At 38.5% G+C, this 27,167-nt stretch overlaps 3 protein-coding genes and 1 pseudogene across 3 annotated transcripts; 1 reads left to right on the top strand and 3 right to left on the bottom strand.

The window, feature by feature from the left end:
- Positions 1–5,423: 5,423 nt before the first annotated feature.
- Positions 5,424–6,450, bottom strand: LOC139812880 (uncharacterized; annotated as a pseudogene).
- Positions 6,451–14,012: 7,562 nt separating this feature from the next.
- LOC139813219 (uncharacterized) lies at positions 14,013–15,765 on the top strand. The gene is made up of 5 exons (XM_071778587.1): positions 14,013–14,136; positions 14,212–14,616; positions 14,708–14,921; positions 15,002–15,274; positions 15,368–15,765. Exons 2-5 carry the CDS (start codon positions 14,240–14,242, stop codon positions 15,434–15,436), a joined length of 933 nt encoding a protein of 310 aa, XP_071634688.1. The 5' UTR covers positions 14,013–14,136; positions 14,212–14,239; the 3' UTR covers positions 15,437–15,765.
- A 134-nt stretch (positions 15,766–15,899) lies between these two features.
- Positions 15,900–17,624, bottom strand: LOC139813350 (uncharacterized). Its single transcript, XM_071778839.1, has 3 exons — positions 17,156–17,624; positions 16,968–17,051; positions 15,900–16,864 (listed from the first exon to the last, which is right to left on the bottom strand). The coding sequence occupies exons 1-3, from the start codon at positions 17,271–17,273 to the stop codon at positions 16,653–16,655; spliced, it is 414 nt and encodes a 137-aa protein (XP_071634940.1). The 5' UTR covers positions 17,274–17,624; the 3' UTR covers positions 15,900–16,652.
- A 4,034-nt stretch (positions 17,625–21,658) lies between these two features.
- LOC139813359 (uncharacterized) lies at positions 21,659–24,178 on the bottom strand. The gene is made up of 4 exons (XM_071778846.1): positions 23,791–24,178; positions 23,055–23,571; positions 22,600–22,857; positions 21,659–22,514 (listed from the first exon to the last, which is right to left on the bottom strand). Exons 2-4 carry the CDS (start codon positions 23,541–23,543, stop codon positions 22,350–22,352), a joined length of 912 nt encoding a protein of 303 aa, XP_071634947.1. The 5' UTR covers positions 23,544–23,571; positions 23,791–24,178; the 3' UTR covers positions 21,659–22,349.
- Positions 24,179–27,167: the final 2,989 nt, after the last annotated feature.

Genomic DNA, 27,167 nt, shown 5'->3' with positions numbered 1-27,167 from the left:
CCAATCCTTTTTTGTGTTACGTCCAACCCCGGGATTAGGGAAAGGCTAACCAGAGGGGTCGGGGTAAGAGAGGACGCAAATAAATACTTACAAATGTCGCTCGCAGGTACGCGCTCTGAGACGCGTGGCGCGAGCCGAGCGCACTTTTATGACTCAGGAAGGGTCGACGTCCGTAAAGACGCTAGGACGCCTTTCGTGAGCGGTGCGATCGTTGGTTCTTTTTCGAGTCAAAAAATTTAATCCCTTTAACTCCGGATCGGACCTTGTGCAACTTCGAGAGAAGGAAAGTACTGAGGGCGAAGTCTTAAATTAAAGAAAGAACGGAGATGTCTTTAACATAAGTATTCATATTTATTCGACATAAAAAAAATAATGCTATTTGATATAAAAATAATTAAAAACTAGGCGTTAGTGTAAAAAGTGTGGATGTATATAATAAAACGAAGGAGAACTTGTGCAGACGGTTGTTGAACATTATGTACATTTAATGAAATTCTTTAGGCGAAACATATGAGAATTAGAATAAAAATGAATGTATTTTATAATTATTACTCTAAGTCTATCACCTCGGGTTCGTCTACTTCCTCGAGGAAGTACTACTTTACAACGGTCGAGGCGGTCGAGAAGGTCGGGGACGGACTTCGGGAAGAGGAGGGGGAATCGGGAGGTTCTAGGAAACGGGCTGGATCGGGGTTGACGGGGACCACGCAAACGGGGACCACGCGAAACGGAGCCACGCGGCAAATAGGGCGAGAATGTTCAGCAATTGGGCGAGAGGGTAGGACAACTGGGCGATAAGACAAGATGATAAAGGGGCGATTTTCCTGTGATGAACAGGGTTCTTCCGGAAAGGTTGGCGGAGGCGGCGGAGTAGCAAGTCGCAGAGGACCTACGTTGGCTGATTCTTGAGGGAAGTCAAGCTCTCTTCGCGCCCGCCTGTTCTGACGATTCTTTATGTATCTCGCGGCGGTTCGCGACCTCTTAGGGGTGGGACTACCCAAATCCACTACAAATTAGTGGATTGTTAATATTTAAGCCCGCTAAATGCGGAGAAGTCAGCTCGGGTTTTGGAGATTAGGGAGATAGAACAATACCTCGAGTCCACCGACGAGTCAGATAGCTCGAAGCAATAGATTATTCCGAATCTGCCGACGAATCGACTAATCCGTGAATAATAGAAGAGATTATTCCAAATCTGCCGACGAATCGACTAATCCGTGAATAATAGAAAAGATTATTCCGAATCTGCCGACGAATCGACTAATCCGTGAATAATAGAGAAATAAAAAGGGGCTAGAGGATTTGAGGGACATGGATCCGAGAGACTTCCCAAACACAAGAAAATAAAAGTAATAGAAAGGAGTGTGTTTGCGACTTACTACTTGGTGAGTTCAAAACGTTGGAGTGGGTTTCTTCTCGAAATGGACGTTGGTGTCGTTGGTGGATGAGTCGGAGCGACTGATGTGCTGTTGGATCTCTTGCACAGACTCTAAGCGCGGAATCGTGACTCGAAAACGGAAAAGATCACGATTATAATGCCGAAATGTAGACTAAATCTTCAGAGGCTTGAAGAGACTGAGAAGTTTTGAGGGTGAGTGCCGCAATCTCGGGGTTTATATAGGAAAATGTAGGGAATGGAAGGGGTGGATTTCATGTGGGGTGTGTCTGGTTTTCGTTTAAAGGATTTCGGGTTGGCGGGATGTTTCTAATTTTTGTTTAACCGATTTCTTATTGGTTGAGGTGTCCCTCACCCAAGAGGTAGATTCTTAAGTTTTCGCCTATCCTGGAAAGCTAGAGACGGTTATCGATTTTTCCGGTTTTCCATTGGTGAGCCCCCTCCTAAGGCCCCACTGTCTTATTGGGGGTGTAACCCATCGGTTCTTTCCAGTGACGCATTTGTTTTTCGGCTATCGCCGATTTCTCTTTTATTGGGGTTCCTTACTTATCTCGCGACCCTGTTTTTATGTTGACAGACGATCCATACTTCTAAATTTTAAGTGCAGTTTTATTGCAAACAGAAACTTCCGCCACGTGCTGTTAAGATTTCTAAAAGCACGTATTAGGTTTCGTTTCTGTTTGTCGGAACATCGCACGGCCAGTTTTGAGTGAGTCGCGCGATATAATACAGATCTCCATCATCCAGTGTCTGGAGTTAAGGCTCTTTTCTGCGCGTCGTGTCGCCGGGTTTATAGTTATGGGCCAGACGAGGTTGACGAGAATCTGGTCACCATATCCCCCGTCTGTTAGTAATTTGTCATCTGAGGGGTTGCTTTTAGTTCCCCAAGCAAATAGGTAATTTGGTCATAAAAAAAGGAATGCGAGATCTAACCTCACCCCGATCGATAACCGTCCGTACTCGACTTGTTTATCCTAATCTTAGGGCTATCTTAGGTGCATAAAAATTCCCGCGAAAAAGGGATATCGTGGAGTCCGCAGGACGTAACATTTGTATCGAAGGGTTTTTGTGATTTATGACGGCTTTCTTTTAGGACTTGGGTCTGGACAGAAACGGCCAGGCTTGTATCGAGACGTGACGCAATCCAACCCTTTTTTTGTATCAGAGGGTTTTTATGATTTATGACAGTGTTCTTTTTAGGACTTGGATCTGGACAAAGAGTTTTCGAAATAATCAAATACGATTGGTTTCTAAGATTTGCTCATGTATTACTTATTTCCTGCGGAAACGAGGTTGTAAAACAGGAACGGATGTGACCGGAACAACAAATAATATGCTGAAAATATGAATCTTAGCCACTTACTACTTGGGCTGAATTATACGGTCGCCACTGTATTTTCAGGCTCAAATACAGAAACCTGGAATCGTCGCGTGGTCCCTTCCTTTCTTCCAGCTCGATGGCTGCCATTTCCTACGCCGCGGACGTGTTCAAGGCCGTGGACCACGCCTTGTTTATGCGATGCGCAATATACGGATATTCGGATAGGAGATTCACTGGGATCGCAATTGAAATCACTTTAATTATTATAAACAAATAACAATTTATTATTCTCGGTTGTACAGCAATCTCCGTGTATGCGGACGCGTTCGCTCGATCGCGTGAAAATACGTCGAGTGTTTGTCGAATCGTCGTTGCCGCTTCGTGCCTCTATGTCGTAATAATACGATGTGCGCGAGGAAATATTATCCCGAATCACGCACTCACTGCTTCTAAATATCGATAATTCACGCTAATATCGTTAGCGGTCAACGGGATAAGTAAGCTGAACTCGAATGGGTAATGCGCAACCGAACGTGTTGACGCTTCGAAGTTTCCGAGCTAACTCTCCGGGAGGAACGGGTCTCATTCTCCCACTTTGATGCCAACGCATGCGCCGACACGTTCGTTCGGGCGCGAAGCGCCCCTATTGGCTAGTCGTGCCACGGGTGTAGATGACACGATTCTTCCTGCACCATGAGTGCACTTGGTTTACGCCGAGTCGTTGTTCGTGACTCGGCACTTACACTCTTGTGAGATGCTACACTAAAGTGCAACGGCGCGAATTGGCTATCGCTCGTGCGTGAACCAATCGCGTCGCTGCACCGTGAACTTCGCGTAAGCGAACAAGGAGTCATTAGGTTTGCAACGAGTGACTCTTTAAAAAAGTCACGTTGACGAATCCCCATGAAACCAGGTAAGTATGCGATAACGCAATAATTATTATTAATTTCTCTTTTTCTTTCAGGTACCCAGGATCATCTAAGGAGTCGTCTCATCGTATCACCGGCGGTGATTAACGGTAAGTATATCAGGTAAGTATATAAAAAACGACTTAAATTTATGGCACGCATGAAAAGCTAATTATCAAATTTAAAATCAACAGGGAATGTTAAAATAATATTAGAATCATGAATATAATATTAAATTAGCTGAATGCCGTGCAAAAGTGTAGAAAGAACATAAAAGTGTAATAAAGTGTAAATTAAAATAAGCATAATTACGGTAAAGTGTATAAAATAATAAATGTTTGCTTGAAATGACTCCATTTGGCGGTTCTTTCTCTTAATGAAATGGTATTATAAAATCTGAGCTGAAAATGTAGTGAATAGTATAAAGATTGCACTTAAAGTGTCACAAAAGTGTGTGATAAGTGTACAGTCTTCGCTGGCTCGTGTCGCACGCTTATTTCTAACGCGCGAGTGTATAAAGTAGTAAGTGTTGCACCTTTTTCGGTGATCGTCTCGTTTGAGTATTCCTAGCATGTAGGTGTAACTAATGTAAAAAGTGTAATATAAAGTGTAACAGTGTTATTCCCCCGCGGGATCCTCTGGTGTATTCAATATGATTATGTAGAGTGTGAATAGTGTAAAAAGTGTGAAAGTTACGTTTGGATCGGGGAAACTAAATATTAAAGGAATAAATATGATGAATGAAATTATTATGTACTCTGTGAGCTTCGTGGTGTGTAATACGGTTCTGCACTGGCTTTATACGAATATGCTAATAATAGAATACAAATGATTGAAATAGTAAATAAAATAAATATGAAGGATAAAACTATAATCCTGAATTTGTCTGAATCCATAATTACTGAATCTATATGCCCTTTTGGCCAAATCAATTTCTATTTTAAGGCGAACTTGCCACTTTTGGGAATCGAATGTGATTGAGGTAGGTAATGTGTGTTTGAAATGTAAATGTGTAAATCTCGTCTTTATTCGACAACTTAATCTATCGCTATCGCGTCAATATACTGGTAAAAGATATAAAAAAGGTTGCACTTTGCGTGCACGCATACTATGGTCGCATAAAATATATAAAACAAAAATAAAACCTTTCGAATAGCTCGATATTACGACTGTGCGCTCAACGCTTATTAAAAACTCTAAATGTTTGAATGATTATATAATATAAAACGCTTCTTATAACCATATCGCTTTGTTACATTATAAAAAAGGTTTACAGTTGAGTGTACACCTGCGAGTGTATTTCCTGTTCGTCCTGGATCGACTGGCTGGCGTTGTCAGAAGTGCAGCTCCTGCTGGTGACCACCTTTTCCGTCGTTGGGGTAAATATCTGGGATCCCGGCGATGTCGTCTCGACGATGCTCGTGATGCCCCTCGCCATCAATCTCTCCGCCTCCTCGTCCGCAAGCTGGGTGAACTGCGGTGATTCGGTCGCGTCCCTTGTGCGTCGTCGTCAGGCCTTCCTGAGTCAGGTTCTGGTGTACCGCGTGGCTCTGTTGTCCCACTGTCGGCTGCCCCTTCTGCTCTCTCGTGTCAATTGGCGCCACCCTTGACTTTCCGGTGTCGTGGGACATGTCGGGTGTGTTCGCGATGGAGTCCCGGCTCTGATGGGAAACGGAGGGTTTATCCTTCGGTCCCACGGACAGGTTCGCTTTATGACGTAATGCAACTATTCCGTTTTAAATGAAAGTTTTTATTATTGAGCGCATTCCAAAAATTTACGAGGTAAAAACTTTGACCAATCCTGAAAAAATAAGAAAAAAAGGAATTTGTTGCGGAGAACGTGAGGATTGAAGAAAAATAGAAAAAAGTAGAAGTTACAAGAAATGTTTATTACTACAAATTCTTCTTCATAGGAAAAAATACAATTTAGTCGCTTATAAAATAAGGTTGCAGATAAATTGTTTAAACAATAATGTTATAAAATTTACAATCCGCGTTTCGACAAAATTATACGACGGATTTCGGTAAAGCGCAGCAAAATAAGTTCTAAAAATACTATATTAAAATACATATCGAGGAAAGTTAAATTGGTTATTTGCGTACGTACATTACGCTCGATGTCGTTGTAATCTCCTCTAAGAGTTAATTTCACAATATCTTCATCTATATAACTTTTAGGAAGATTTAACTTTATTTCTTTAATAAGATAACGCGCGCAATTGTTAACATTATCGGCCACTGATTTTAATGTGATAAATGTGCATCGATACATTTCGATATATTTTTCAGTCCGAGAAATGTAGGCTTCTGCATCACAATTGAAACTGCGTATGTTTTTCGTTTCTTCATTGGTGGACAATTTTCCTCGTCTGTTCGTTGATCCGTCCTGGTGAAAGTATCCTCTTCGTTTTCCTTGTACGCCAGCAATATGGATCTTGTTCCGTAGGCCGAAGTAAAATTGACGGAGATATTGTTAATGGAGATAGAATTCGGCTTCAATTGTTTTCTCCATTTAAATATTCGCTCACGAGTCCCATGTTCTCTTGAAACTGCTGCCACGATTTCTCGTCGAAATAAACGCCGTCCGCACAGTTGCCGGTTAATTTGACCAGCGACACGAAAACTCCCTCGGATGTTGCTTGCAAACCCACATGAATTCTTTTCGTATGGGAGCTGTTGAGTCCACATGTTGTCGACAGCAGCATATGTAATTGCTCGTTTCTTTCCTCGAAGTCACGTCCCTTATCGGGAATCCCTTTATCAGGAATATCGCGAGGGAACATCCACTTCTCAGAATTATTAGCGTCCTCTCTGTGACTAGCCATTGTTCTTATTTCTTCGTAATATCGGCTGACACACACACACACACACACACACACACACACACACGCACGCACGCACGCACGCACGCACGCACGCACGCACGCACGCACGCACGCACGCACGCACGCACGCACGCACGCACGCACACACACACACACACTAATTGAAAAGTCAGATGAGAGAGTTATACTTTTTCACTGGCGAACTTGTCGTTTCAAACGTTGGGACTCGAATGATTTTGGCTTCGTAACATTAGTCAAAACGTTAACTTCGTCTTCAACGTTTTAGAAAAATTAGTCTGCGCGCGCAGATAAAAAATTAGAAAACTTTAGATTTTTCTAAATTTTTCTAGTTTTTTTAGTTTGAACTATAAATTCTGATATATAGGTAGTTTATAGGGAGCTAAGAGAATTTGTTAATAAAGTGATCGGCTAAAAATTTTATACAAAAAGCGTAATAGTTAAAAAATTTTTAAATTTCAAATGAAAATATTTCTAAAAAAATAAAGGAACAACAAAAATCTATCCGAGCTCTTTTTATCTTTTTAAATCATTTATTAAAGAATTCTTTGTATGTTCTTAGATAAAAGAACATAATTTTGTGAACAATAGACGGAAAAGGGTTTATGGCATGGGATAACCTTTCTCCGAAAACTTTTTCTTTCCACCGGAAAGGGAGGGTAGGAAAAAAGTGAGTGGGGAAAGCTTCGAATTTGCTAACCAGGGCCTTAGATAGACAATTTTTGTCACGCCATTATTCTAGAAGTTTTTGGCTTTTTATACTGGAATCAATAAATTTCTCAGATGCGATAATAAATCCTACTAGTTACATGTTGGAATAAGGCAATGCTAGAAAGTTTTAATAAAGAATTCTTTGTAAGCCTTTACATAAAAAAATATAATTTTGTGTACAAGACGGAAAAGGGTTTATGGCATAGGATAACCTTTCTCCGACAACTTTTTCATTCCACCGGAAAGGGAGGGTGGAGAGAAAGTAAGCGGGAAAGCTTCGAATTTGCTAACCAGGGCCTTAGATAAACAATTTTTGTCACGCTATTATTCTAGAAATTTTTGGCTTTTTACACTGGAAGCAATTAATAAATCAATAAATTTCTCAGATGGGATAATAAGTCCTTCTAGTTACATGTTGGAATAAAGCATTACTAGAAAGTTTTAATAAAGAATTTTTTGTAAGGCCTTAGATAAAAGAATATGGTTTTGTGAACAAGACGAACAAGGGTTTATAACAAAAAAATAACTTTTCTTCGAAAACCTTTCCCTTCCACCGGTAATGGAGAGTGGGAAGAAAGTGGGCGGGAAAGCTTCGAATTTGGTAACCAATGGCTTTGTTACGTCCTGTTGACTCCACGATTTCCTTCTTTCGTGGAATCACTCATCTCATCACACGAAACAGACGGAAACCATAAAATAGCGGCTATCAATTGACGAAGCGGATGCACTCCAACTGTCATCGCTCATTAAATGGTGAATGACGAAATCTTCCAGAAGACTCGAACCTAATAAAATAGGCAAATTATAGACTTGTTTGTCGCATTCCATCTAATTCCACGAAATAAAGCACGAAATTTCAATTATCTCGAAATTTCGTGGCAAAGGGCGCAATAAATTAAAAACGCCATAAGGATCTGGGTGACCTCTCGGGTCACGGGAGGGCTGATCTCACGCTTTTCCGTGAAACGCAGATTTGACCTAAGACCCACGCCTCGCGGCGATTGATAAAATTAGGACTCTGGAAGGGACTGTCAAAGGGCAAGATGATAACGTACTCGCCAATGAATAGCCGCTAATTAAAAATTGCTCATAGGCAATGACGATTTTGGGGAAACTCGCCACGGGATAGGCGGAAAATTGAAACATTCGTCACGATCAGAAGAGAACTCCACCCAATCAAATCGGATTAAAATATAATCCTGCCTCCTTAATTTTGTATAAAAATCGCGACTTTGCGCACTTGGAGTCACTTCTGATCCAGTCCGAGACGTCTTAAAATTATATTTACCAGCCGTACTTGTCAACTATCATCCAGCTGTATTCCTCAAGTGAAACCAGATTTCTGCCGCGTCGCGAGTCGATTCTGTGCGCGTCAACACACATCACAAAACCGAGCCAAACCTACCTCCGGAAGAATCCGCCCCAGTCACCTCAGAGACTCCCCGATCACAGCCGTCAACAGTAAGTCTGAGATACCCGCTCGGTTATCTACATACATCCCTACAGTATAAATATATATATATATATATATATATGTGTGTGTGAATACCATACGCGAGAACACATATGTACAGGGTGAATCTTAATGGATGCACCAACTTTTTACCATAGGAGATGAGTTACCGACCGCAACTGTAATCAACCGAACGATCCATAGGTGACACCAGCTTGAATCGACCGCTTCGATCGACGAGTCCGAGATGATGTACAGGCAAGTTAAAAACTGTAAATCAAATAACGTATATCGTATGTACATACTTTTCTAATATATCCAACTGTCTTACGCATTTTTCTTTTTACATATAATTTTATTTAATAACACGATTTCTTCTTATTATTCTCCATCTATGCGCAACGTATTTACCGCATGTACTACGTTTACGCGAGCGTTACTTTGGTAGTAACTTACGATAATTCACTCGTTTACGCAGAGTAAATTATCGTAAGTTACTACAAAATTTCCTTTACGCGAAGAAATTATCGAAAGTTACTACAGAAGTAACGCTCGCGTAAACATAGTAATAGAAAGAAATATCTTTTGTATCTGTTTCTACGTTTACGCGAGCGATTACTTCTGTAGTAACTTACGATAATTCACTCGTTTACGCAAAGTAAATTATCATAAGTTACCACAAAATTCTGTTTACGCGTAAGAATTATCGTAAGTTACTACAGAAGTAACGCTCGCGTAAACGTAGTAAGAGTATCTTTTTTATACGATTTTTTTTTAATATTTATATTTTAATACAGTTTTATTTGGTGGCGATTTCTTTTCACGCTTACGCGGAACATTTTAGCGCGTAAAAAAAGAGTTGGATATAAGCGGAAAAAAAATAAAAATATTCTACCATTTTCTTATACAAAATTGAGCAATTCTACTTTTTTATAAGAAATATTCTACTGTATACTTTATGGATATAAAAGTAATAATGTGAAAAATTAAAAATAATAACAGTGGACTTCCGCACCACCCTTGAGGTACCACCAATAGCGCTTTAGGTTTTTTCGCCTGGACCCTATTGTACCACATTTTTAGACCTTTTTCAGTATAAAGGTTTAAACAGATGTACTAAAGTCATACTGCGTGTAAAAACGCACAGATGAAAAATTATATCAACGTGTGACCGTGCGCAACACATTACCAATTTATCATGTTTTTACCTCAGTATGCGTGCTCGAAATGGTTACCCTCCAGCCTCTCACAAAATGTAGCATTTTTTAAAATTACACGATGCACCCGGCGCAAGACCCGTGGACTTATTGCACGACAAGCTCGTACAATTAAATCCTTCACATCTTGAGCACTAGCAAGTCGCGTTGTGCAAACTTAATTACTGCACTAGGAGCCGAAAAACAGTAATAATTCCTGTATTTTTGCTCACTCTTAACTTTTAATCTTTCTTACATTAACCATTACGCGCTACTAACAGTAAACATTCTTTCAGTAACCAGTACGGATCTCACAGTAACCATTACGATAAAAATCAGTAATGATTCCGGTGCAATAATTAAAAAAAAAGATTTTTTTTATATTTTCAAATAGGTCTTATTTTTTTGAATATTTTTATTGTTTAATTTGTATTCGTGGTTTCGCATGGCCACCGCGTTCACCAGACCTCACACCGCTAGATTTTTTTCTGTGGGGTCATCTTAAGCAGCAAGTTTACGCAACGCGACCTGCTAATGTTCAAGATCTGAGGGATCGAATTGTACGAGCTTGCCGTGCAATAACTCCACAGGTCTTGCGCCGGGTGCGTCGTGCAATTTTGACAAGGGCTACATTTTGTGAGAGGATGGAGGGGAGCACATACTAAAGTAAAAATATGATAAATTGGTGATGTGTTGCGCACGGTCACATGTTGATGTAATTTTTCATCTGCGTGCGCTCTTACGCAATATGACATCAATGTATCTATTTGAACTTTTTTACTGAAAAGGTCTAAAGATGTACAATATGGCTCCAGGCGAAGGTCCACTTTAAAAAACCTAACGCGCCATTGGTGGTACCTCAAGGGTGGTGCGAAAGTCCACTGTTATTATTTCTAATTTTTTACATTATTACTTTTATATCCATAAAGTATACAGTAGAATATTTCTTATAAAAAAGTAGAATTGCTCAATTTTGTATAAGAGAATGGTAGAATATTTTTATTTTTTTTCCGCTTATATACAACTCTTTTTTTACGCGCTAAAATGTTCCGCGTAAGCGTGAAAAGAAATCGCCACCAAATAAAACTGTATTAAAATATAAATATTAAAAAAAAATCGTATAAAAAAGATACTCTTACTACGTTTACGCGAGCGTTACTTCTGTAGTAACTTACGATAATTCTTACGCGTAAACAGAATTTTGTGGTAACTTATGATAATTTACTTTGCGTAAACGAGTGAATTATCGTAAGTTACTACAGAAGTAATCGCTCGCGTAAACGTAGAAACAGATACAAAAGATATTTCTTTCTATTACTATGTTTACGCGAGCGTTACTTCTGTAGTAACTTTCGATAATTTCTTCGCGTAAAGGAAATTTTGTAGTAACTTACGATAATTTACTCTGCGTAAACGAGTGAATTATCGTAAGTTACTACCAAAGTAACGCTCGCGTAAACGTAGTACATGCGGTAAATACGTTGCGCATAGATGGAGAATAATAAGAAATCGTGTTATTAAATAAAATTATATGTAAAAAGAAAAATGCGTAAGACAGTTGGATATATTAGAAAAGTATGTACATACGATATACGTTATTTGATTTACAGTTTTTAACTTGCCTGTACATCATCTTGGACTCGTCGATCGAAGCGGTCGATTCAAGCTGGTGTCACCTATGGATCGTTCGGTTGATTACAATTGCGGTCGGTAACTCATCTCCTATGGTAAAAAGTTGGTGCATCCATTAAGATTCACCCTGTATATGTTATGTATTTATGTTATGACAAGGCTCGAATAAAAAAGTAAACACATTATGTATGATTGCCATTTATTTTAAAGACAGTATGAGGTATAACAAATATAACGGATAATTATAAAACTCGTAATCAGAAAAATATTACAAATAATATGACACAATGAACAGAAGTGTTTAGGTCTATTTCCTTGTTGTACACTTCTTGGAATTACATTTAGTAGCAGTAGACTGTAACTTACGCAATGTTTTCTCCATTTTGGCAATCTCACTGAACATCTTACATATAACTGCTGCAGGCCTAAGTCACGTTCAACTCTCAGGTCTTGAATAACTTGTGATGCTTTGCTACACTGCAATTTCAGTTCCTCAATTGTATAACATTCTGTTTTGGAAAGTAGAAAAGGGATTGAATATCTCTCTTCAATAGCACGAATCTGTAACATACGTTATAACACAAATGAAAATTTTAATTGACATTTTATACAATTGTAAGCACATGACATTGGGTACGTTTAGGAAATAACGGTTGCACAACAGCTAAGTAACTGGTCAATGTAATTGGTCTAAAAAAGATCTAATAGTACAGGCCAATAATCACTGACCGCTCACTGATCGCTTTGTTTTCCAAAAGCGGCTATTAATACTGACCTTTGCAGAATATTCATTAGATACTTGAACAGAAGTAGTATCAGTCTCGTTACATTGTTTTTCCATTTTTATTTCATGAACTGGTTCCTAGACAATGAACAAAACAAATGTCACATTATGATAATAACATTACTTACTTTATCATTTCAATAAGATATAAGTAAAAGTACTAGAGTAGGCATCAGCGAAATAAATCATTTTTATTTCTTACTCTTACTTCATAGTACGCTTGTAAGTGTAAGAGCTAAAGTTGGACTAAGAAATAAAAATAATTTATTTTGCTTACGCCTTTATTTTAGCTTTATTTTACACTTACTTCTCACTTCTTACGCCTACTCTTATTTTTTACTCCGCGTATTGTAGACGACGCTTCAGAGGTTAGTTTTTTCACAAGCGATCAGCTGCGGGCCCGATGGGAACCATGGTGGGGGTATAGGACTCTAGGTGGGGGTAGAGTTGTCGCTTCTCTGATTATCTAGGCCTCTACCTTACACATGTGCATAAGGAAATAGACCAATCAATTTTCTTATGCTTACGCATTATGCGTTGTGCAGAAGTGTGTGCTCCCCGCTTAAAGGCCATCGCACACAAAATTGTATAGGCTGCATAAGCATAGCATAAGACCGCTGGACCAATGAGCATCTTATGTAAATCAATATGGCGACTTTATGCTGGATGCTCATTGGTTTAGCGGTCTTATGCTATGCTTATGCTAAGCTTATGTTAAGTTATGCATTTTGTGTGCGATGGCCTTAACACGAGATGTATAATTGATGATGTTGTAAAACTATAGATGTATATAATAGACTGAGCATTCCCATTGGAGATCTTCCGGCAAGATCTGAAGGACAGAAAATATGCTTGCAGTGACGATTTCCTTTTCTAATTGTATCCTAACCTAAATGTTAGAAAAGGAAATCGTCACTGTAAGCATATCTTCTATCCTTCAGATCTAGCAGAGAAGCTTTCTAGTGGGAATGCTCAGTATATTATACATATACGTGTATAATATACTGAGTGTAAAACACATATAACTCCAATCACGCTAATTACAATATTTATTGTCGTTCTTTGATGTTATTTATTATACCTATGGTGGTTTGTAAGATATAAAAATTGAAGGGAAATGAGAAAACGCTAATAAACGGAACTGCATAATTGCCAGCAGTAATGTTAAGACTTCATAGACGCGGAAACGCCGTGCGGTAGAGTGCGTTGACCAATCAGAAGGCTGCCGCAAGTCGCCTGCGGCAAAATGAAAATTTGTGATTGGTCAACGCACTCTGCCGCACGGCGTTTCCGCGTCTATGGGCCGATATCATAGTCTCCGATTAACGTGATTCTCCGATTAAACTCACTCTGCATCTCTTTCTAACTATCCCCCTAGAAAGAGACGAAAAGTGAGTTTAATCGGAGAATCTAGGGAGAATCACGTTAATCGGAGACTGTGATACCGACCCTATGGAGTTTTAGCATAAGATGGAGTAATTCCAATAGTGTAAATTACTCGATCTTATTACTAGCAATTGTACAGTTCTGTTTATTAAGATGATAAAGCGCGTGAATTCGTACTGAAACGGGCGCCGAGCGATTTTTCAGTTTCCATTAAACGCTTATATCTCATTGGACGCGTTCAGCAGAACAAACCGCTCAGTAGCGATCGAACGTGATTGGCTCTTACTTTTAGACCGAGCAAATCAGCGTAGCGTGTTGATGAGACGACACTCAACAGTTGTGTCTGCTGAACGCGGCCATATTAACCAACATAGGGTGTGTTCAGATTCCCAACCCGACGACTGGGGTTGAGTTGTCTACAGTTTCGACTCTAACCCGAACGATTTACTCTGAGTGTGGCTCTGAACGGTCCGAGTCGCTTTTTGGGTTAAATAAAGCGGCGGAAGGTATACAAATAAGTGTAAGAGTTTGGTATAAAACAGTTAGAATAGTTTTCTTATTACATCTACTTGACATTTTAGTCGTCACATTCTGCCGCTTACATAAGTTATGGATGGCCGAAGAAATGCCATTCTTACGGCTATTTATGCGAGCAAACAACTGTTCACATTATTGTTCAGTGCAACGCTGGAAAGTGATGACGAGGAGGACGAGTTAGCCGAGGCATTTTTATTGGAAGCCCATCTAAGGCTACGTGGCCCATCGAGGAAAGCTGTGCGAATTAAAGGTTATGTGGAAAGCACAGTCCCAAGATTTAATACAAAACAGTTCCGTGAAAATTATCGAATGCTGCCTAGCACATTTGCATTGCTAGAAAATCGTCTTGGACCTATTTTGGCAGGAGATACTGGTAATAAACCTTGCATCCCTGTTTGTACGCAATTGCTTGCTTCGCTGTGGCTGCTAGCAACACCAGATTCTTTCAGGTAATGCATTTATATAAAATTGAATGCATGAATTTAGTAATCTAACTGCTTATATTCAATATAAATGCTGATTGTGCTGTTCTTATACCAGGTCTGTGGGTCTGAAGCATGATCTCGCAAAGTCATCTGTGAATGCCAGCATCCAGCGCGTTGTTGCAGGTCTCAACAACATGGCAAAAAATATCATTAAGTGGCCAGCAGGAGATCATCTTGATTCTGTGAAACAAAAGTTCCAGCGTCTTTCCAATATGCCCGATGTAATTGGTGCGATTGATGGCTGTAATATAAGCATTGAGGCTCCTAAGGTTTATCTTTTATCTTATTACATGTATTATCATACTTTCTGTATTGTTCATATGGTATATTTTTCTGTTTTGTGCCCTAGGAACACTCACTGCATTATAAGACAAGAAAAAGAGATTATGCTGTAGTTCTTCAGGCAGTGTGTGATTCAGAACTGAGGTTTACTGACTGTTTTGCTGGTTACCCTGGTTCAATGGGTGATCAACGCATTTTCCGGAACTCTGACTTATTTCTGGATGCAGAGCGTAATGTGAATGCTCTCTTTCCAAATGGTGAATACATCATAGCTGACAAGGCATACCCTGTGTTGTCATGGTGCATTTCTCCCTACATTGACAATGGTCACCTAACACAAGTAAGTTTCATTGAAAATTTATCTTGAGTCTGTTAAACAGAACTGTCTGTACCTATCAGTACTTTTGAACTATTGTGAATTTTCTTTTTCAAGCACACAAGCGTTTCAATACAGTACTGTCGCAGTCAAGACAAGTCGTTGAACGTTCTTTTGCACTGCTGAAGGGAAGATTTCGACGACTGAAGCATTTAGATATGAAAATGGTGGACTTAATTCCAAGTTTTATTCTTGCTTGTTGTGTGCTGCACAACATTTGTCTGGATGGGCTAGAAGAAGACCAAATAGAAGAAGATAATGTTGATGATTTTATTGGGGAAGGTCTTGAAGTAGTAAGGCAACAAGAACGGGAGAATGATGATGATGATAATAACAACATACGCTTTCAAGAGGGTGAAGCTAAGAGAGCCCACCTTGTAGCCCTTCTCGTAAGAGGTAATTGACAGATCGACTGTTTACCTATAAATACAGTTGTAACAAGGATTGTAATAAATAATATACAAATGAACATAAATTTCTTTATTCTGCAAACACCTTCTATAAACATCAGTTATAAGTAGAAAAAGACGCATTTTCGCAACAGAACTAAAAATATAATAATTAAGAAACAAAATTAACTTCTTTTATACTCTAAACAGACTAGAGAAATCAGAATAAACTGTAGACAATCTTTCTCTCTCTTTTAAATTAAAGATATTGATATTAGGACAGTACCTATATCTAAACAGGAAACAAAAATAATATTTATATTAAAATTTGATAATACTCTTTGTATCTTACCTTACTATAAGACAATTCTTAAAAATATCTTTGGATAATGACAATCACATGTATCAGGTACAAAATGTACACATAAAATTATCACAAATTAATTGGCACTTTCAGGTAAGTACAAGGCACATACTACGTTTACGCGAGCGTTACTTCTGTAGTAACTTACGATAATTCACTCGTTTACGCGAAGGAATTATCGTAAGTTACTACAGAAGCTCGCGTAAACGTAGTAACAGAATCACAGTTGCACTACTTATTTATGAGCAGTTTACTGATGTATACTAAAAATATGTTCTGATGTGTGTCGGATGTCTCTCGGACATATCACCATCGCCGATGCTCGTTCTCCTCAGGGCCACAAACACGTTACCGAAATTTGGATCGAGATTGTGCCTGTCGAAGCTGCGGCTACTATGAAAGGTCGTTCTGTTGAGCTTTCGCTGCCGAGTGATACTAGACAGTTTCTCCGTGATCTCGTTGGTCTCTTTATCGACGTGAGACGTCACTTTAACATTACTCCTCGAGTAGGTATCGCGATTATTCCCGACATCACCGGGCCTCCTGGTGAACCGCTGCGCTTCCATTGGGTCTCCGTTATTTTCCTCATTCACCCGCGACCCCATGGCGATCGAGCGCAAGTGCTCGGATAGCTTGATGATTTTTTCGGCCAGAGCGACCTGGCTGGCGGGATCGCGACGGTTTCGCGCGACCGTACCTTCGGAAGCTCTCCTCTCCAAGAACAAGCTGAGACTCGGCACGGACAACAATTATCAGAAAGTGAGCCTAAGGTCTCTGATGATGACATGCTCGTTTCAGGAACTGCAACGTACAAGAACAATGTAAATCCTTTCAACTATTGGAGCAGTCACGAATCACCTGGCCTGTATGAGCCAAATTCAATACATATAATATATAACCTAACCTGTATCAAATTGTAAGGCAGTTGGTATGAGACCGAAGAGCCGGAGATTTCTCTCATTTTCGAGAACGCAGTACATATTTTTATCTGTTAACAGAGAAAGATTATTGCGACAAAACCAATAGGAGCTAGTTCGACACCTAACCTCTCCCTCGCAATTCCCGTTCACAACACATGAGTCATATACTTACCAATATTGTCGAACACGACAATGTGTCCCTCGGCACGGACAATCTCCCCATTTTCTGACCTCACCAATTCGTGACGAGTCGGGTCCGCTTCTACAGCATTAATCTGATTGTCACTCATGTTGAATCACTCTCGTCACTCAATTTCAAACTTGCCGCTGAAACACGCAGAGTTACTTCTTAACCGATGAAAAATGGTAGGTTGAGAAATCGACTCTAGAGTTAACTCGATTACTTCAACCCAGCGATCTGAACGCAGTCTATCGAGTCAAAAAATACTTACTCGGATGCTATCTGAACGGCATCGGGTTAATATTTCTACTCAGAGTAAGGAATCTGAACGCACCCATAGGTATCAACATCATCCAAGAACAGCGGAAAATTGTAATTAGTGTGACTAGAGTTACGTGATTTTTGCATCATTATCAAAAATACATCTTGTATTAGCAACGTGGCACATGAACAACGATGATTAGGAAGCTAGTCAGTCGCTAAAATTACGACAAACTTTTAAAAATCAGGCGATAGTAAAATTCTGAAATATTTACAAACGTCGGTGCCGTACATGCTACGATACTCGATCTCCGTGATAAAAATCTCGGACAGAGAACAGCTGGTGATGAGTCCCGCCGCAAGGTCAAGGCCATGTGTCTTGGCGCCAAAAAGTCTTCCATCACGGTCACCTCACTAATACGAAATGCATATTGACGTTGTAAATTACATAACTCCAATCACTATATTTTCCGTCGCTCATATGTTGTAGATACCTTTTTTTTTTATTTATTTACGTGGGAAAAATCTTTCGATACCTATGACCTCCTATGTCGGAAGCCGAAGGTAGTTTGAGATTCTATGCATATTCATCAGATACCACATGCATAGCCTACCCACTAAAACCCCCATGATGGCCACCTTCAGGCGTTTTTGGAGGATTTTCTGAACACTTAAAAACTTTATTACTTCCGGAGAATAATATTGATATCTATAGTGGTTAATGAGATATAAAGATTGAGTGAAAATGAGAAAATGGGCACGTCCCCTGTTTCGCTAAACTTGCGCGCGCTGTCTCACTAATAATAATCGAAAAAGTATAGTTACCAGTTGTAAAATGCCAATAGTGCAGCTTACGAAGTAAAAAGTGCTTTTGGAATCTTTATATTTTTTCCGGTTGTGGAGATATAAGCGTTTAATATAAATGAAACATCGCTCGTCGCCGGTATTGTTATAGGATTCATATTTCTATTATTTTTGGTTATCAAGATTTAAGTGTTTTATGACATGAAAAAGTAGGTTGGCGTGCTTAGTTTTTTGCGTTTTATCAGCCTAGAAGACGAAAATACATAATTAACTTTAATAAAATCAGGTAATTCCAATAGAGTAGAGTACCAGCTAGAAAATGCTTTTCGAATAATTTTTTCTATCATATACGGTGTATGTTTTAATGGAACTGTTTCTCAATATCTTAGATATTGTTAAGTATAATCAGATAATAATATTAGTATCGAAATATGTAATTTAAATAATATTACTAACAGATATAAATATTGCGTGTAAATTTAAATACCTGGTAGAAAAATGTCTCAAAATTTTTCATATTAATAATCACAGTTTCTATAAAAATTTTTTGACTTTTTTACGGAATGTAAAAAATTTTTAGGATTTTTATACAAATTGGAACATTTCTTTTTTAGAAAATCTCACAAAATAATAATATATTTCATATTTTTTTCGCTAACGCATCTTTATAGGAATCTATTGCAGGAGTAAATATTAGAAAATCTGTGCAATTTATCGGAAATTTTTATACATACGAATACTGAAATATTTAAAAAATTCTCATCCAATTATTTCCGAATATGTCTGAGAAATTTTATATATTCTTCAGAATTTTTCACGAGTCAATTTTTACAAAATTTCTGAAATGATATGAGAAATTTTTTTACAAGGGTAATAATAATAAAAAAATAAAATGACTAAAAATAGCAAAACCTTTATATTTATAATAATTATATTGTAATGTTTATATTTATTAAAGTTTTATTAGTTTAATTAATATCTATATTTAAATGCAAAAGTATACTGCAGTTTTTATGAAGCTAAATTAATAGTTAGATGCACCGGTTCTGATAAAATACTTCACAATTAAAAAATGAAAGTGATATCATCCATCGTATATTAGAGGGACTTAAAATTTGAAGAGGTACCAATAAAATACGTTTTATTCGGATAGGTTTTATCGGGACGGACCTAATAAAATACGATGCATGAAAAAAATTACCGAGACGGACCTCCTAAGAGCCAAATGTCCCGTTAAAATACGTATTATGTGAAAAATGGTCCTCCTAAACTACAATTTACAAACATATACAGGGTGAATCTTAATGGATGCACCAACTTTTTACCATAGGAGATGAGTTACCGACCGCAATTGTAATCAACCGAACGATCCATAGGTGACACCAGCTTGAATCGACCGCTTCGATCGACGAGTCCAAGATGATGTACAGGCAAGTTAAAAACTGTAAATCAAATAACGTATATCGTATGTACATACTTTTCTAATATATCCAACTGTCTTACGCATTTTTCTTTTTACATATAATTTTATTTAATAACACGATTTCTTATTATTCTCCATCTATGCGCAACGTATTTACCGCATGTACTACGTTTACGCGAGCGTTACTTTGGTAGTAACTTACGATAATTCACTTGTTTACGCAGAGTAAATTATCGTAAGTTACTACAAAATTTCCTTTACGCGAAGAAATTATCGAAAGTTACTACAGAAGTAACGCTCGCGTAAACATAGTAATAGAAAGAAATATCTTTTGTATCTGTTTCTACGTTTACGCGAGCGATTACTTCTGTAGTAACTTACGATAATTCACTCGTTTACGCAAAGTAAATTATCATAAGTTACCACAAATTCTGTTTACGCGTAAGAATTATCGTAAGTTACTACAGAAGTAACGCTCGCGTAAACGTAGTAAGAGTATCTTTTTTATACGATTTTTTTTTAATATTTATATTTTAATACAGTTTTATTTGGTGGCGATTTCTTTTCACGCTTACGCGGAACATTTTAGCGCGTAAAAAAAGAGTTGTATATAAGCGGAAAAAAAAATAAAAATATTCTACCATTCTCTTATACAAAATTGAGCAATTCTACTTTTTTATAAGAAATATTCTACTGTATACTTTATGGATATAAAAGTAATAATGTAAAAAATTAGAAATAATAACAGTGGACTTTCGCACCACCCTTGAGGTACCACCAATGGCGCGTTAGGTTTTTTAAAGTGGACCTTCGCCTGGAGCCATATTGTACATCTTTAGACCTTTTCAGTAAAAAAGTTCAAATAGATACATTGATGTCATATTGCGTAAGAGCGCACGCAGATGAAAAATTACATCAACATGTGACCGTGCGCAACACATCACCAATTTATCATATTTTTACTTTAGTATGTGCTCCCCTCCATCCTCTCACAAAATGTAGCCCTTGTCAAAATTGCACGACGCACCCGGCGCAAGACCTGTGGAGTTATTGCACGGCAAGCTCGTACAATTCGATCCCTCAGATCTTGAGCATTAGCAGGTCGCGTTGCGTAAACTTGCTGCTTAAGATGACCCCACAGAAAAAAATCTAGCGGTGTGAGGTCTGGTGAACGCGGTGGCCATGCGAAACCACGAATACAAATTAAACAATAAAAATATTCAAAAAAATAAGACCTATTTGAAAATATAAAAAAAATCTTTTTTTTTAATTATTGCACCGGAATCATTACTGATTTTTATCGTAATGGTTACTGTGAGATCCGTACTGGTTACTGAAAGAATGTTTACTGTTAGTAGCGCGTAATGGTTAATGTAAGAAAGATTAAAAGTTAAGAGTGAGCAAAAATACAGGAATTATTACTGTTTTTTCGGCTCCTAGTGCAGTAATTAAGTTTGCACAACGCGACTTGCTAGTGCTCAAGATGTGAAGGATTTAATTGTACGAGCTTGTCGTGCAATAAGTCCACGGGTCTTGCGCCGGGTGCATCGTGTAATTTTAAAAAATGCTACATTTTGTGAGAGGCTGGAGGGTAAACCATTTCGAGCACGCATACTGAGGTAAAAACATGATAAATTGGTAATGTGTTGCGCACGGTCACACGTTGATATAATTTTTCATCTGTGCGTTTTTACACGCAGTATGACTTTAGTACATCTGTTTAAACCTTTATACTGAAAAAGGTCTAAAAATGTGGTACAATAGGGTCCAGGCGAAAAAACCTAAAGCGCTATTGGTGGTACCTCAAGGGTGGTGCGGAAGTCCACTGTTATTATTTTTAATTTTTCACATTATTACTTTTATATCCATAAAGTATACAGTAGAATATTTCTTATAAAAAGTAGAATTGCTCAATTTTGTATAAGAAAATGGTAGAATATTTTTATTTTTTTTCCGCTTATATCCAACTCTTTTTTTACGCGCTAAAATGTTCCGCGTAAGCGTGAAAAGAAATCGCCACCAAATAAAACTGTATTAAAATATAAATATTAAAAAAAAATCGTATAAAAAAGATACTCTTACTACGTTTACGCGAGCGTTACTTCTGTAGTAACTTACGATAATTCTTACGCGTAAACAGAATTTTGTGGTAACTTATGATAATTTACTTTGCGTAAACGAGTGAATTATCGTAAGTTACTACAGAAGTAATCGCTCGCGTAAACGTAGAAACAGATACAAAAGATATTTCTTTCTATTACTATGTTTACGCGAGCGTTACTTCTGTAGTAACTTTCGATAATTTCTTCGCGTAAAGGAAATTTTGTAGTAACTTACGATAATTTACTCTGCGTAAACGAGTGAATTATCGTAAGTTACTACCAAAGTAACGCTCGCGTAAACGTAGTACATGCGGTAAATACGTTGCGCATAGATGGAGAATAATAAGAAATCGTGTTATTAAATAAAATTATATGTAAAAAGAAAAATGCGTAAGACAGTTGGATATATTAGAAAAGTATGTACATACGATATACGTTATTTGATTTACAGTTTTTAACTTGCCTGTACATCATCTCGGACTCGTCGATCGAAGCGGTCGATTCAAGCTGGTGTCACCTATGGATCGTTCGGTTGATTACAGTTGCGGTCGGTAACTCATCTCCTATGGTAAAAAGTTGGTGCATCCATTAAGATTCACCCTGTATGTATATTCGTAATTCGTAAAAAAAAAATTATAATAGTAATACTGGATTTCGAACTTATAAGAGAAAATAAAATTGCACGATATAAATACATATGATATAGATACATGTATAAAGTTTCTTGGTTGTCCAGTATATCAGCAGTGGTTGCACCCAACTAAAAAAGAATGCATAAACAAATATATACAAAAGGTCGACCACAATTTCAAATAAACCTGGAAAAGAAAAGAAAAATCCTTTACCTGATTATTGCAATCATTGTCGGAATCTTTTTGTGCCACTGATACTGTCATGTCCTCTTGCAATAAAGCCGATGATGCAGTTAGTCTACTCGTCAACAATGGATGTTTGGTTGATGGCGTTGAACAAGATGTAGATTCATTATCGATGGTTTTCATTGCATGTGTGACATCACTATGTTCATCTTTCAACCATCTTATACTCAGCCATAATTCCTCACCTTTATGAGTATTTCCTACTTCTAAACAGTCCTGTACCTGCTGGGAGAATGTATTTATCAGAAAAAAAATTATTTTTACAAACACTATGGCTGCGTTCCAATATTCTCACTGCCAGTACTGAAAATCTATAGTTTCCGTTACGTATACTATAGATTTTCAGTACTGGCAGTGAATATCGGAACGCAGCATATATGATATTTTGGCACAAAAGTGATAAAAATCGAGAGAATACTTACTTCATCACAAGTTAATATTTTCAAGCAGTATGCATGCTCATTCTCTTTTTCTTTACCTATAATAGGGATATTTGTTATATCCTTCAAACATTGTGCGGTTTGTCGAAATCTTCGTATAATTTTTGGATTACAATGATTTTCACTGTCTTGAATTTCCTCTATTTGCAATGAGGGAATAGCAGATGTTTTCAGCCTTCGAAGAATTCCATTTCCTCTTGTGTGCTCCATATAGTCCTCAGGAACAAAGTGCAACTGCAACAAAATAGACAATACATGATAAACATACACACATCTGAAGGCATGTTTCAATATTTTATGAATCTTATAAAATACCTCACAAACTCTGCTATTACATTTCAGACTCCACCCGGGACGGTTAATCCAAGCTACCCACGCATTTCGATGTTCCACATTCTTAGGAAATTTATGCATAGATAGTCTTTCTTTTTCGGTTGTTGTACACTCAAATACCTCACACACTTTTACCATCTTTATTCTTTATTCAAACTCTTGATTTCTGTAAAGACGACGAATGTAATAAGTTTATAAAAATATTTAAAATATGATCACATTCTCTCTCAATTTAGTTACAAGTGAACAGAAATATTACTGATTATTGTATGATATAACCCTCATCCACACAAAATGCATATATTTACGATGTCCCAAAAACTTCACGAATGTCTACAATTCTTTTCTTAATAATATTAAAAATATATTAATCTGTTTCACTCACCTAACCTCGATGTAACACGTTACTTTGGGACAACCTTTCTGTCGGCGAGTGTACGAGGACAATTATACGGCCAGCAATTTACACTGTTTTATTACTAAGTCTGGTATACTGTTGCGCAGCGAGGTCTTAATGGCAATTACAATTAATGCAGACAGTATCAGTCGCAGTACTTAAAAAAATTTCCCGTTCGGGCAAAACGTCCGAACACGTTCGAGCACGCCAACGTCGCCAACCGACTCGTGCAGCTATCAGTAATCAGTGGTGCACACGGAATCAGCTGCGGGCCCGATAGCCTCGGTTTTGATTGGTGCCGCGGTCAGCCAATCAGCAAGCGTGCCCTCAATGTCGCTTCTCTGATTATCTAGGCCTCTAGTGTAAGGACCAATCAATTTTCTTATGCTTACGCATTATGCGTTGTGCAGAAGTGTGTGTCCGGGCCCTTATTGAGGTAACAATGATGGCGTAAACGACGATGCTTTGGAAGCTGGCTAATGCTTCTGCCCACAGGACGCGGAAACGCTTGCCGCGCGGCAAGAAGCGACGCAGTAGCCAATCAACGTGTCGCTTTTCCGTAAGAACCAAAAGTTTATTGGCTACCGCGTCGTTTCTTGCCGCGCGGCAAGCATTTCCGCGTCCTGTGGGCAGGATCCATAATCGCTAATTACAATTAACTTTTAAGAATCGGGCGATAGTAAAAAAACTGAAAACTGCCGTGCACACCGCGATTGCCCCTCTCCCCGATAATAATCTCGGTTAGAGCACAGTTGGTGTGAGACAAAAAAGTCCCGTCGCAAGATCAAGGCCACGTCTGTTGGCGCCAGTCTTCCATATCATTTATAAACAAATATCTCGGCAACCGTATGAGATAGACATATGTCTCCGAAAGCACTTTTTAGATCGTATTCTGATGTTTTATTGGACTTATTGATCTCATTGCTGGCAATTATGCAGTTCTATTTATTAAGCGCGGGAAATTTTAGCAAAACGGACGCCAAGCGATTATTCGTTTCCATTAAACAAGTTCGTATATCGACAACCGTAATTGATAGAAATATTTGAATTATATTTATATCCTTTACGGTTGCCGAGATATAAGCAATTAATGAAAATGAATGATTACTTGGCGCCCGTTTCGGGACGAATTTGCGCGCTTTATCATCTTAATAAACGGAACTGTGTAATTGTTAGTAATGAGATCTAGTAATCTTTGTTATTGGAATTACTCGATCATACTGCTGGCAATTATGCAGTTCCGTTTATTAAGGCGAAAAAGCGTAGGAAATTTTAACAAAACGGACGCCAAGCGTTTTTTTCATTTTTATTCATTTCTTATATCACAGATCATCATAGATATAGACATCATCAAAAAACGACGGGAAATACTGTAATGTGTGATTGGAGTTACATGTTTTACAGCATCACCAATTATACATCTCGTATTAGCAAAATGACAATGATGGCGTAAACGACGATTCTTTGAAAGCTGGCCAATTGCTAATTACAATTAACTCTTAAGAATCAGGCGATAGTGAAAAAATGAAATATTTACAAAAGTCAGTTCCGTGCACACCGCAATTTCCCCTCTCCCCGATCATAATCTCAGTCAGAGCACAGCTGGTGAAACAAAAAAGTCTCGCCGCAAAGGTCAAGGCCACGTCTGTTGGCACTAGAAAGTCTTCCGTATCGTTTATAAACAAATATCTCGGCAACCGTATGAGATGGAGATAAAATCTATCATTAGCGGTTGTCAAGATATAAGAATAGTTAGTTGTATTTTTTTTATATACATATAATAAAATTTACATATGAATTCATGTACAGGGTTGCAGCGACATACAGGGTTGTTGCGGTCAGTATGATGGGTTATCCATTCGTGCAGGCGCGCAAGATTATTCACAGTTGCATTCACTTTGACGCATTATATGTGAGTGATTATAATGTGCCAAAGCCTACGCAGCTGTGAACAATCATGGGCCTCTGCACGAATGGGCAACCCGTCATTCTGACCTGTATGTTGGAGCAACGACTGTACATCACTTTTGAAAAGACTTTCGGATTTTTCTAAGTTATTTAAAATAGTGTCTATTTCTACATGTTTTAACAATTGTAGTAAACAGATATTTTAAATTAAAAATAAAAATGTAAGATACATATGACATATGTTGGCGGGTGATAAATAGAGTTTGTTTCTATATAACGCGGTTTTATTCAGATTAATATATAGAATGATTACAACGATTATGATTACACGTGGTCAACCGTGCGACGCCAGAAAGAGAACTGAACTGAACTGAACTGAATCCATGAGTATCAGAAAATAGAATAGATAGGCGTCGGTAATGTCGCGAGTTAGTTCGAGTGGAGCCACTTCGTATCTCCAACACCTCCCCTCGAAGTCGTAGGCTCGAGCTAGGTTACTCGCGCAACTCAATCATTTCCAAACCATCCTGGCACTGAATGTGTTTAGGTCCGGTTAATCTCTTGGTTAATATGTCTGCCGGCATATCATTGGTAGACATATACTGAAGCTCAATCGCGCCCGATGCACAATGATCTCGAATAAAATGGTGGCGCAAGTCAATATGTTTGGTTCTTGAATGATGCACGCCAGTGCTGTATACCAAACGCTGTGCTCCCTGGTTGTCGTTGAATAGTATGGTCCCGTCGCATGGCCTTGCTGTGTCGCGTAATAAGCCTTGAAGATAAATCGCCTCTTTGGTGGCCTCCGACATGGCCATATACTCGGCCTCTACACTCAATAGCGCTACAGTTCGTTGCCTTCGAGCTTCCCAACATATTGCTGCTCCTGCTAGGATAAATGCGTATCCAGAATATGATCGCCTGTCAACTGTGTTGGCACCCCAGTCTGCGTCAACTACTCCGTACAATGGTATATCTGATTTTTGGTACATCAGACCATGACCCTCGGTGCCCCTCAGGTATCTGAGAATTCTTTTGGCTGCCAGCCAGTGCTCAGTTGAATAGTTCGTATTGAATTGACTCAAAAAATTGACCGCGTACGCGATATCTGGTCTCGTAGATACCGCAAGATACATCAATGCTCCAATGAGACGTTGGAAAGGATATTGCCTCATTATCTTCTCATTAGCTCGTGACGGTTTTGTCAGTTGCACATTTGTATCGACTGGAGTCCTCGCTGGTTTGCAATCTTGCATGCCAAACCGCTCCAAGATAGCTTCAGTGTATTGGCGCTGTGTTAAGACAACACTATAGTCATTCTCGTCTTGTTGGAACTCGATTCCCAGGCAATGATTCACTGGTCCCAAGTCTTTCATCTCAAATGACTCCGCCAAATTCCGCTTCACCTCCTTCATCCAGCTCGGATCGTTGGTTGCGATCACAATATCGTTGACATA

The sequence above is a fragment of the Temnothorax longispinosus genome, chromosome 5, assembly GCF_030848805.1.
Source record: "Temnothorax longispinosus isolate EJ_2023e chromosome 5, Tlon_JGU_v1, whole genome shotgun sequence".
Taxonomy (NCBI): domain Eukaryota; kingdom Metazoa; phylum Arthropoda; class Insecta; order Hymenoptera; family Formicidae; genus Temnothorax; species Temnothorax longispinosus.
Note: the sequence above shows the minus strand (reverse complement) of the source record. Positions and strands in the feature narration are given on the sequence as shown.